This window comes from Stigmatopora nigra, chromosome 12 (assembly GCF_051989575.1).
Source record: "Stigmatopora nigra isolate UIUO_SnigA chromosome 12, RoL_Snig_1.1, whole genome shotgun sequence".
In the NCBI taxonomy this organism is placed as follows: Eukaryota; Metazoa; Chordata; class Actinopteri; order Syngnathiformes; family Syngnathidae; genus Stigmatopora; species Stigmatopora nigra.
Genome location: NC_135519.1, coordinates 8,735,398 through 8,748,978, shown reverse-complemented (window position 1 = coordinate 8,748,978; position 13,581 = coordinate 8,735,398). Strand labels below are relative to the sequence as shown.

Here is a 13,581-nt window from a genome sequence, read left to right as displayed (position 1 = left end):
TAATAAAAAAACATAGTAAATTCTAAAATGTCAATTATCTTTTAAAATAAAAAATTGATAATTGTCTATCGAACGTCTGAGGCGACAAATGGAAAGCACTTTATCGAAAGTATTCTCTAGTGATGTGAGAGTGTTCTACCTCAGCTGCGGGCATGCCCTCTGGGGGGCGGCACTGCAACAAAACCTCCTGTTCAAGTCGCACCTCCCGGCCCAATGGTTCCTGCTCAAAGTTTTTCCTCAAGTCTAGGGCACAGAAACACAGACCAAGAATTAGCAATACTTATGTTGTGACTTCAAACTGTACATTCAGCATACCACTGCCATTACTTAATAAACGTACAATGTAACAATCACACATCATTTCACAAAATCAGGCCGAATTAACATGTATTAGCTTGATAGATTTCCTGACAAGCAACAAAAATTGCTCAAAAACACTCTTTACTGACATGCTATGCGGACATAGGCGCGGTTGCTCTTGGTGGTGCCGGCTGAACTCCAGGCCACACACTGACACCAGTAGTCCTCCAGGCCAAAGAGCTCCTCCACTTGGGTCCTGGACACTGAGATGTCCACCTCCCTCACCACCAGGCCTATGGGGAGACGGCAATAAAACGAGATAATGCACATCAACAAGGAGTTGGCAGCAAGCCAAATGCAGTTATTGCACACATAAAACCTTGAAAGAGCTAATGGAACATGCAGTTGAAATGATGTTTGTAATTGAGTATGCTGTTTAGGTCTGTAAAATACAAGGTGACATTGCCATGTGTTTGAAGATTGGTTTACTGGCCATCTAGGAGTTACTTCACCTGTGACCTGATCCAAGCTCTCTCTGGTGACGTGATCATTTTGATTGACCCATTCCCCGTTGCATTTGAAGTAGATTTGTGTGGCCGGTGACGCCCTGCATCGCAGCTGCACTGGACGATTCTTCACGATGAAAGCATCTTCTGGTTCAAGCAGGAATTCTGGGAGTGGTTCTGCTGGCGCTGATGGGTAAGAGTCTGGGAGAACCTCAGCGTCACTGTAGTCGCTGCCCTCTGAAAACATTGATAAGACATATAAAAATGAGAAGAAATAATTATTCTTCCTCAGGAAAAGCGGATGATCTGGTAAAATCAAAGCCTTACAGAGAGAACGCAATCGTCTATGTTTCTAAATAAGAGCGAAAAGGATGACCTTCGTTGGACAGGCAGCTCAGATCCTGACATTATCTGATGACAAGCTCGATACAACACGTCCCCACTGACATTTGTGTAAAGAGCTTTTTCTAGCAGAATGGACACAAATCTCAGGCCCTGTATTTGATATTCAAACGTTTTTTTTTTAATATCGTTGCCATTTTGGCGTCAGCTTAATGCAACTTTAAAGTATGAACGCTGTAGATCCGGATCTTAAAACGTAGGATTTTAAAGTGAATTTGAGACACCACATGAGATGTTTCATTCAGGAGCTGCTATCTGTAATATAGATAAAGCTGTTCAAAAGCAGTTTTCCCTTAATATTTTTCCATGTTTAAAAAAGTACTATTCCACAACTTCAGGATGTGGGCCAAAATGAATGTTTTTGAAGCAAGGGTTTATTAAAAAAAATCATTGAGAAAATATTTGTCCATAAAAACTGGATAGAATGCATGGAGTGTACGAAACTACAACTGAGCAGTAACCATAGTGCATGCTTTCAAGACGTTTTGTGTCATTATTTTGAAAGGCTTTGAATTTTACTGTATTTTTTTACAGATCTCTAAGGGTGCATAAACAAATTCCATCAATCTGTTAAATTCATCATTCCTTCAAGCTGTTCAACATTGAAAAACTGGCAATATCAAAAAAAGATATGGCTCTCGAAACTCCATTTTACACCATTGTTCTATTTGATAAAATAAAGACGCGTGAATGTGGAAATTGTGAGGCTTTTAACAAGAGACTCGGGGCAAATACATTTTCATGGCGTTATAAATGTATCAAGCTCAACGTGATCAGCTATTCCACAACCTTAGAACAAGAGAAACTACTTAGAGAGTTACACACTTCTATTTTAGGAACATGAACAGTTTTCCACCAACCACCCTCTAGCCCACTTTTCCCCCTGACAAACTCTGGGCTTAGACATTAAAGCAAAGCAAAGCGGAACACAGAAAGTGACGGCAAGCAGGGAGCAAGTTTGGAAGGCTCGCACGCCCAAATCAGTAGGGATTTATATGGGATTCAATGATAGAGCATTGAGGTGTGTTTTGGAAGTACACTCAAAAAGCACTCTAAAGCAAAAGCCAGCCATTACTCAGTCATCTTTACACAGAATTTCCTGACAGTCTCTCTCAAATAAACATATCCAAACAATTTCTACACAGTGACTTAGTTTTTGAAAAAAAAAAAAAAACAAACCTGTGAGTGCAACCTGAACCCACAGATAATACTCAAATATGTAACTTAAATCCCTAGCACAAAAATGCTTTACCTGATGTCAGGTTTTAAGGTTCACTTGCTGAGGTAATCTCTTTTTGATAAATTTTTTTAAAAAAACTTCAAATACAACAGACCAGCAATTTCCTCCCCCATATCCAACCATGTTGAGCAAAAAATGATAACGCATTTCTACTCAAAACGTGAGTGGTACAGCAAAGGCATCATGTGATATAGAAAACTGAAATTTCTAATTTTTCGTATTGTAAATATATTTTCAAATTTAAACAAAACAGAGGTAAACTAACGTCCTAAAAGAAGATTTCACGGTTGTTAACTCTTTTAATGAAGTTGCCTCATTCTACAAGCAAGTACTACAAGCAAGTACACTTGCAGGTTCATAAAAGTTTGGTCAAAACGTTAACACATCTAAACATGGATTACAATTGTCACGGTGCCTCTCTCACGCCCTCTCTCAGTTTGTTCTCTCCTTCTGTCCTGTTGCTAGAATGTCGCTTCCAGCCTTTCAGACTTTGAATTCTCGGTCAATAACCAATTGTGTTGCTCCTCCCCAACCCTTACCCACGCTTTTTTTTTTCACTTTGCCCAGCATTGATTGTTCGGTGTTCAAACAGCATCTGAAAAAAAAACAGCCTGTCACTCTTCAGACATTGGCAGAGCAGGCGAAGGGAGAGTAAGAGGGCGGAAGAGTGTCACCAGAGACGGCCCGATGAAGCAAGATGGTGATTCAGTCAGAATAAAAGACAAACCCTCCAAATTTGTATAAATATCTTACTCCATAAGCCTCAGTCTGTGTGTTCTGGGACCTGCACAGTTTAAACAACACTTTGAGATGATGAAGAAAAAAGAGCAACGATAGCTTTTCTTTTTTTGGGGGGGGCCCAACCTCACTCTGGGATAATGGAGCTGGGAGGTTTTAAGTGGAATCAGTGTTTTTGGGCCAGTGTACAGACGTCCATCAGAGCTCAGCAGCCGGCAATTTGTGCAGATGGGGTGGGGGGGTGTTTCAAGACAACAACTCCTTGCAGTGCAGCACAAAAAGACTTTTATTGCTCTAATGGCAGACAACAGACAGCCGGAAAGCACAGGCTTCTGGACATTCTTTTCAACAATTCTGTACACGTACAGTGGCACCAGATCCTAACCAGTGTTTATCAAGTCAATCACCTACCTTTTGCTATAAAGAACCACATCTAAGTATAAAACACTTAAGTGTGATGAAATGGTGAGCATGTCAAAAAATGAAATGGTAAATGCATTACATTTACATGTAAAAAAAAAAACAAAGCTGGCACTCAGATCTGGCTGGTTTTTAATACTTGATAATTATTTGACCGAAAGCAATGCATCAGGTAACGCCCACTTTTTTTCAGCAATTCTGGTTGTGACATCACAACATGGTGAATAACAGAAGGTTTGGATGGCATTATGGGAATAGAAAGCCAATTGGCAGCATGCTAGCAGACTACTAATTCCTGCAACATATTCTGGTTGCCATTTAATTCTTTGGTGGGCAGGGCCAAGTAAGCTGAGAAAGAAAGACAAAGTAGGAACCAATGTCATTTTTAAGCCTTTTTGGTCAGCTTCCGGGATGGATTTTTGCCCATAATATGTTTTGCTATCATAAAATCTATTTTGATATACATAGATTTTAGATAGTCAGAGATATTGAGACATTTTTTGTCACATTGTCAGCCCGGTAGCATAATTGCCCCCATGTGACAAATAAACTAGTGAAATCCTGTCGCTTGCTTCACTAACAAATGTTCAACTTTTTATGTTGATTGTCACACACCACTTTACAAACACATCAAGTCAAGGTTTTCTGTACCACATCGTACTACTGTGGTTAGGTGCAATGGACAATACATCTAGGTGAAAATGTGTGTAGTAAAACTAAGGCTGTCGGGAGTGTGGCAAACCGAGAGTCTCAGCATTGTGTAATCTAAGTGACAGTAATGGAGCATGGCCACCAAAAAACGCAGGACTGGGGGTCTGGAACAATGAGACATGATGGAAAGAAAAGCAAAAGCCACATCAAGAAACACTCACCGACAAGAACGGTGGTGGTAGGGATGTGAAGAACTTGAAAAGTTGTTGTGCTATAGTAAAACCTTTGATTCCAGCATAACTGGTAAACACAATTCTAGTCAGGATTCAAAAGAATGGAAGAGGTTGTTTCACACTGAGCTTAAAGGGTGCAAACTTTAGCTCTCAAACCATAAGCAGAAATTTGAATAAAGAACATTGTTGTGAGTTGGAAGTATTGCGCTGTACGTAGAAGTACAGTACATCTCAGTGCAAGGACATAAACCAACAAACAACAGCAAAATATTCCCATCCTTCTGCGACAGCAGAGAGTAAAACATAAAAATGCACCTCGTCTTTCTCCCTTGACTCTGGTCTTGCCTGCCGGATTCAAATGGCTTCAGTAAACACACAAATAGGTACAACAACAGCCCAAAGCTATGAAGTACCAGTACAAGTGACTCACTGAGGACAAACATCTGTGTGAACAGAAAGCCAAAAGTGCTGCTCTTATCAAGCTGTACAGTATCATTCAGATCAAAACAAATAGCTTATAGCCAGATGAACTAAACTTTACCTCTAAATGTGACAACACAGGCATTTAGAGCCTACCCCCAAACTAATTACTTTGAGAAACCATTGCATAACAAATCTTCACCATGATTATGGCACATATATAGTATGTATAAATCCAAGCTGCGAAAGAAGACATTTCCTAATGAATTTGGCACAAGCAGCTATTCATCAGTGAATTGCAGAACAAATCTCTAGACCGACTGATGTCATTACAATTTTTCCCTCATGCATTTTGCCATAATTACATTTGCCAGTTACAAACCATGTATGGCCACCCAAAAAATTATTATATCGTGCAAGTGCTTTAAAGATATAAAGAAATGAGCCAATAGGAAAACCCTCTAAAACTTGAATGTATGGCTTAAGAATGTGGCCAAGACATGGCCCACACATGTTTTGACTCAACAGGACTCAGCCAGAGGAAGCAGATACGATATATGGGGGTTAGACAGTCTCTCCTTGACTTTCTAAAAGGTAATTAAATGGAATGATTAATGTAAGGTCAACTGACTTCATGTTGATCAGTGTAAAGAGAAGGCTACAGAGGAGCTCCACGGAAGAAGTGCATATCATAGAACGTTCCATTTTAGATGGAAAATGAGACAAAATTAGACAAAAGCCTTGTGTGCACATTGTCTTGAGTGCAGATTGTCCACAGCGTCTGTTCACACACCAACAAACGCCGACTGAGTGTGAAGATTCACACAGTTTGCCCATCTGACCTCCCTCAAACACACGTGGACTTGCACAACCAATTACACTTCAAAGCAGCCTCTTTCCACATTGGCATGTGGAGAGGCACAAGTCATCTTTTAATAGGGAACTCACTTGTTAAAAAATATATATATAAACACACACACACACATTTATTGTGGTTCCAAAGACGGCAGGAGGCCGGAAGCTGAATTTGACGCCCCGCTACGAATGTGCAGATCGAACACTGTGAATTCCCGTGGCTTTGACATGATGGCCTTGTGAATTTCTTGTTTGGATATTTTGATGCAGCCACCAGCATGAGCAGCAGCCACATGACTCTGACACTTTACACGCCCAATGAAGACTCCGACAGACTTAATCTCTGACAAAGACGGCCATAGGCATTAAAAATGCTTTGATTCCTACTTATCTCTCCTGCCTGTACTTCTGCACAATTTAATAAGCTATATCAATTTCGATGACTACTCCTACTTATCATAAATTTGTTCGCTCGATTTGAGAGTAGAGAGAAAAGTTAAAAAGTTTCGAATAGCTGTGCTCAAACTCTTTACAACACGTGCTTGGCTGTCAAAGTACAAGGTAACCCCAAAAAGTTCTGTGTGTTTTAGGACCAACCTTTGAATGAAGTAGAAATACATATTTAGGATTTTCATAAGTCACAGTTTGAACATTAACTGTGCTTTTTTGAGGGGAATATTTAAGGATCGAGATAAATCGTATTATGCTTAAAAGGTTATTACAAAACACGAAAAGAAATTGTCTTTTGTATTTTGAGTTGATTATAACGGAACTGTAATTAGTTAATGGACTTTAATGAATTAAAAACAAGGTATTCTAAGCATTTATTATTTAACGTATGACTAGAGGGAGCCCGCGTGCAACTTGTGGTAATCTTAGCACACTTTGACAACCACTGATGAGTCCTTTAAAGCCCATTACGTAATGGACAGCAAATTAAAAATCTTTAATCTCTGAGCCCCTTAATGGTCACTCACAATATAAAATCTACAACATTTAAAATATAATTTGTTATAAATATAGGACACATCCGTTTTGATTCATAGGAAAGAATATCACATTGCTTAAAATTCATGTCACCAAATATCATACTATTCTTAAACGTTAAATGCATGTTAAATCAAAATACATATAAAATTTGGCTCTGTCACAACTATAAATGATTTTCTACTAAATCAAATATGACACCTACATTATATACACTTTAGGGTATTCACTTATTGAAATGTTAACATTTGATGCTTTAAATGCACAACTCCTGACTAGCAGATATGTGTTTTTGTGAAGAAAAAAAAGGGAAACTAGAGGTGACCAAAAAAAAAAAATTGAAAGATTGGCAGCGGAGGAAGGCTGAGTAGACGATGGAAATGCAAAGTGACAGAAACGCTTCTCTGGTCTGTCCAGCATGGCTGGTTGATGGAACTGGAACAGACCACGCAGGTTTGATGACATGACACACATTCACATACACACACAGAACACAGACATTGAGCAATAAGGAGACAAATTAAAGATCGGTTGCATGGCTTAAAGTTGTCTTAACCTCTTGCACATTGGCATCCTTTCAACCACAAGCCTGGTCAACTGGAAGAAGAACAGATTGCTTTTCACCACATTGCAATGTGCCTGACTGTGTATATGTAGACCAGCACACATTTACTACATTTCTACTACAGTAACTCACAGAATTTGTCTACCAAAGGATCATGCATCCAATATGTGAGAATCACTCACTACTGATTTGAATCCATTGCAGAAACTACAGCAAAATATCAACAAGAAGAGTAACTACTATTACATATAAATAGATACTACAATCAGCAATGATCTTAAGACGATAATTGATTTTGCATAATGTACTAACTGGTTTATATTTATCCCTGAGAGCAAGAAGAGGGACAGCCTACTCAAACAGAGATTGTATGAGTGTGTTTTTAAATGTGTGGCTAAGTGTGACTGCAAGATTGGGCACGCTAAGAGGATTTCGTGGTTGTGTTGTAGCAGCCAACCCACTGGTGCCACCAGTGCCGTAGAGCGAACTGGACAGGCAGGGGGGTGGTGGTGGGAGTCCAATTTGGCTGAGGATGTCTTCTGTCGCAGCTAGAGGGCGCCACCCCCGCGGAGCTCATTAATCATAGCCCATCAAAAAGTGGCCCTTTGCCGTTTGTGTGTGCGCCCCAGAGACCTCCCGCCGTATGGGAACATGGGAGTAGGCAAGTAGCACAATCAATCACTATCAAAAGGTGCAGAGGGAGAGGCTGGGAGAGAGGGAGGAGGAATGGCGCCTAAGACAATGTTGTTTTCCTATTATCCTCTCGAAATTACAGAGCAATGTCGCACTTGGAGGTCAAACTACTACGCGAGGCGCGCCGCGCGTGCGTGTGCTTTTCTAGTGACAACAGTACAGTAAGTGTTTTGTATGAGGCGCCACTGCTCGGCTGCCACACCACAGTGTGGCTGCCTGATGAGCGTTACGCAAATCTACCCAGTGTGGCCGGTTGCCATGGTTGGTATTCACGTGGAGCCCATTCCTCTTGAGGCTTGCGGTCCCCACAACTACAGGCACCACATGACTCCATTTTTTCCCCCCTCTTTGTTTTGCCTGCTTACCTTGCAAGACTTGTTTGGGGATTGTTGTTTATTGGATGTGTGTATAGTATGGATATGTGTGCGTAGGGCAATAAAGACGGTGAAAAGGTGAGCCGTACAACTGGAAGTTGGGGGCATTTAAATGGGAGTAATTACATGAGAAGATGAGCTGCATTCCTTCCCGAGGGCAAGCTGATTATAGGCCTCTCCTCTCTGGGCCCCTGTAATTACACACACTTACCCACCCCTCCACCAAGCCCCTCACCCCACCCCACGTCCCTCTCTACTCATCACAGACTTGATGGTAAAGTCACCCGTCACACTGCTGCATCTTGAAAATTTCCCAAAAGTCCACCTGACATTCTCCACGTCTTTATTGCAACATGCACCCACTTGTTCACATGAAGACGCTTTGTCAAAAAAAAAAAATGTCAGCAAGTACCAAAAGTTTGGAGAATTGCATCTAGTAGGTAAATAGTTTAAAAATCAAACTAGATAAACTTTATTAAATAAAAAAAAGTTAACGTTAATATATTGTAAGCATTTAGTGACACTTCATGTAATACAAGAGAGATGCCATAATCCACTCTGAGAAACAAATGCCTTGTGAATACCAGGAAATTATCCAAATTTATATATTTTCTAACTAATTGATGGATTAGTCTACTTTTTTTTAATCGCTGTGTTTGGATTTTAACACATGCCAATCGCTTCTCTTGACCACTCCACAATGACAGATTTTGCCCTGCAGATGAATCTGTTCTGTTTCTCACCCCAATTTAGCATCCCTCAGCCCTGCTTTTACAATGACCTCACACTTTACAGACTTTGTCAAAACCAGTCTGTCTACCCCAGTCAGCAAGTTCAGTCAGATTGGAGACGCACAGTCTGCTAATTACACATTCCTCAACCTAGCGCCCCAAATTGTTGCAAACAACCAAGGATTAGACGACTGCTACTCTTTCATTTTTCCTCTATAACCTTCAAGTTGCAGTGTGACAAAAAGGAAACAGTGGGTGTGGTTCTGGGGATTTACTTACTAAAGTTACAAAATGCTCCTTACAACAGCAACAAAATAAATCACGTATATACTAATGTTGTGAGTATACTTTTGGGCAGGCAATTGACGATTACAAGAAAAGTTCAAAAAGGAAAGCTGGAATGAAAATGTTGTGATGAACTAAAGAACCCCCCCCCCCCCAACCCTTTTAAAATAATAAATGTTGTTTTGGGTGAAGGGACAGCCATCTTTTACTCGACCATAAAATAAAACACTCCACATAAAAGCCGTTCCTACACAATCAAACACCATTGGTCAACCTTTCAAATTAAACTTGTCTTCATTTACAACAAAGCTTTAAATTTCACGCTGGTTATAAGGGCATGGCTCAGATTTTTTTTTGAGGGATCTAGCATTTACGTAGTTCATACAGCTGTGTACCAAAATATATGCATGTCTGTTGGATTGAAGATTCTGAAATTGCTAAGTATAGCTCAAAATGTGAGGTTGACGTCATGCTTGTCTGTCTCTTTTAGCTCTGCCATTGGGGTATAAACTGCCTTTCTGTTTATCAGTTTAAGAATTAATTCGACCATTTAGAAGATAGCTTTTTCTTTTGTCCTCTTGTATTCTTAATGACACGATTCCCAATGCAAGTAACGTAAAAAGGGCATAATAAAGTCGGAAAAACGTTACAATAGTAGTTGGTGAAAAAACGGCTATTCCTAGAAGCGTGTCTGTGAGCGATTGTGAAAGGGGTTGGCAGAAGGCGTTGTGTTTTTCATTATTTGATATGACAACTTTGCATGCCCGAGGGACAGGAAGTGGCCTGGCCCCATACAAATGAAATCAGACACTCGGATCAGGTGAGAATTGAGAGAGAGGAGAACATCGGAGATATTGGTGAGAGAGGATGATTCATTGCAGGAGAAAACCGGATTAAAAATGAAAGGTCTCTCTTTGTTGGAGCTTTACAAAGACAGAAATAGAAGTAATCGAGGAAACAACTTGAGCGAAAGGACGAAAAAAATGGGGGTGATGGAGGCGCAAGAACAAGGACTCTTGGAGGAGGGAGCCAAAGGTGTAAGACGGTAGCTGTGCCAAGTGTTATGTGAAAAAGGAAGGACGGCACATTGCTGGAAAGAGCATGGGAGAAAGAAATAGAGAGAGACGCAGAAATAGTCCCTGGGTGCAGTTGGAGTGCAACTCTTGATAACTCTGAATGAGTGAGTGTGTTTGGGTGAGTACGCACATTGCACACTGGCTATGGTTGCCACAGTATTTGCTTCCGATGCTTCCTGTAATGTGTTGTGACAGGGGCTGATTCTTGTGACTAACTGCTTTGGCAGGAGAGCCTCTCTGTCATGCTAATGAACAGATGAGCCGGATTGACAGCGGATCGACGTGCCACACGTGTGTGACGAACGTCACTTCACACACACGGGCGCGTACACGAACGTACTCCAGAGAGCGGCTTCGGCAATATCTGCGAAACTCAGGGCGGCGTGAACGAGCCCCTGTGCAAATGAAACACATGGATAAAGAAGAGGAATAACAATCTACACAAACATTGCGACGTTTGCGTCACTCTGCTCCTTCATTATGTCTCATTGCGTCGGAGAAATCCCAAGACATATTAGCCTAGGATCAGTGAATGTTACCTAGTTGTTACAGAGAAAATCTTTTCAATTGTATTTCCAAGTAAGAAACTGAAGAGGGAAAAGAAAAATTGAGAAAATACTATAGGTGAACAAAAAGAGCGGCTACGATACTCAAAAATGGTCTATAACTAAATTGATCCAACACTTGCTCTATATTTCAAATCTAGTTATGTTTCAGTTTAACAATATTAGGTTTCTTCCCCAGTGTGATGAGTCAGCATCCATGTGTCAATCATTCATGAGATGTTGGCTCCTGTCTAATGTTTTTTTTTTTTTTTGCAGTGCTGCCCTGCAGTCAAGGAATGTGTCCTTGTCAAGTAAGGAAAAAACTGTGAGCTCAACGAAACTAGTTGTAATATTGTTAATGGAAAACATGTGTAAAAGAAGAAATATTAAAACTAAAAACGTATTTTTGCACCATTGGGAATGCTTAAGTGACTATTTGCAATCATTTTGGCATGAATTGACAGTGCATTTTGATGTATATCCTTGTCCCAACATGTATAGTATATAATGACAATAAAAGCTTAATGCTCAAAAATACTTTAAGGTGACAGCCTGCATATTCACTTATGATAAATTGAACTTTTAATTTAACAATCTCAGTTGTCTCCCACAAGTACTGATGGAAGATAAACAATCTGTGAATTAATTCAATGTGTTACAATGAAGATACTGTTATCCAACATTAGTCAATGAATAGATTCTCAGCTCTGGTTTTAAAATAGACTAATGTTGTTTTTCAAGAAATATCAAAACAGTTATGGCTGACAAATTAACCTAGAAAGAAAAATGTTGTTTTCTATACCCTTTGTTGAAGTATTGATTTTTGTGATATTCAGAAAACGCGACCAATAGAACTTAAAAACGTTTACACCTTTATTTTATACCTATAATCTGTAGAACGCAATTAGCGCAGATCGTAAAAGGACAAGATAATTGAGCAGCATTGTGGCATATAATGTTGAGAAAAGTTTTATAGACCTGATAATTTCAGGTGTTTAATCATTAGAGGATAAGTGATGTAAGAGTTGAGTTTTTGAAAATACTTTTGAACAAACCCACATCAAATTATTGTTGTACTTCCCCTAAAAAGATTTTTATTTTAGTCTGTGCTTTTAGATTAAAAGGTGAAAAAAAATCTGATTTATCTTTTTCTCAATTTTTCAAATCCTCAAAAGCTGAAATTTGTACGGCCAAATCTAAGCTTTTGTTGTATACATTTATTCATATTCATATATAGAGAGAATGTTCTCAAGAGGTGCTGCTGAACTGTAATGCATTGGCGTAATCTCACAATCTGAAAAAGTAATTATTTGAATGGTTCTGATCCACTGAGCCTCTCACAAACAACAGGCAGCCCAGGGTCAGGAGGCCAGTAACTCCCAACAGCATCATTTTGCTGTGTTTACACGGCACATTGTTTTCAATCGTGTTTTTTTTTCCCTTGAATTGCTGTGTGTGGACTGACTCCCTACTTGCCTGTCCCAGTCAGTGCTGGTGAAGAGGTTTGTGTAACCCATTAGGATGATGAAGAGGCCTTTCATCAGTACACAGCCTCGAGCCAGGCATTGACAGGAGCTTTACTTCGACAAGCCTCTCAAACCCACCGCTCAACGCGAGACAGCACCCAGAGAAGAAGTCCGCAGGCAATCCCCACTCACAGAGGGTCCTACACATTCAGATATATCTAAGAAGAGCAACTTTTCACTCGAGCTATCACACAAGGGAACAATTTCAATTACAACCAAATAACAATCAATGGTAATGTTGATGACAATAATTTAAAATTATCCAGGCTAATGTATATTAATCGCTCACATCACCACAGGCACCACTTACAAAAGGGCATTTTTGAGGCAGCGATTACCTTGTCAACATGTTGAATTTTTAAAACAAAATCACAGTCTACAGTAAACAACAAAAACCAAAACCTATCATTTTTATTGAAAGGTTGACGCGGTAGCCTTTTATTATACACTTCGCCTACTTACTTTAGTTTCCAAAACAATCCAAAGCATGAGCATTCATGAGTGTCCGCCCCCTCTCTGTTTTGAGTTTTACTTTGAGTTCGCTGCATGATTGCCACTAGTTACTTAAGCCGTCGACTCTACATCTAGCCTTATATACGTGATATCTATACTTTGGCCACCCAGTGCCTCTTTACGAATGCAAGATACCCCAATTATGTCTACTCTCTTATACGAGACCCAGATATTTACACATATAACAGCACCCCCAGAGGTGAAGGCCAAAAACAACTACTGTTGAATGTAATACATCACATCTGTGACCATGTCTATTAGTCCATTACGGCAAAGATGGGTAATAAGGTGCGTAATAAGTCCCGGAACATGTCGAATCAATCAATAAGAAATGGATCCTGTTCCAGTAAGATACGGCACAAATTAACCCCTGGACTGGTGTGTTTCCTGCAAAATGACAGGTGCAACTTTGGAGAAAGACCTAATAGTTTTTGTTACATTACAGACTTTTTGACACACGCATCATGGTCAAGGGTCCAGTCATATGTGACCCCGATGAGAGGAAGGAAATTTGGAAAACT

The 13,581-nt window shown here is 40.0% G+C and overlaps 1 protein-coding gene across 4 annotated transcripts in view; it reads right to left on the bottom strand.

Annotated features, from left to right (window-relative positions):
* The window catches only part of unc5b (unc-5 netrin receptor B), a 41,603-nt gene that overhangs the window by 13,863 nt on the left and 14,159 nt on the right, over positions 1-13,581 (bottom strand). For all 4 annotated transcript variants that reach the window (XM_077729878.1, XM_077729879.1, XM_077729881.1 and 1 more), the window contains exons 2-4: positions 813-1,043; positions 450-593; positions 140-243 (exon numbers count right to left, since the gene is read on the bottom strand). In XM_077729878.1, the coding sequence (XP_077586004.1) occupies positions 140-243; positions 450-593; positions 813-1,043 (479 nt within the window). The remainder of the gene's footprint in view (positions 1-139; positions 244-449; positions 594-812; positions 1,044-13,581) is intronic.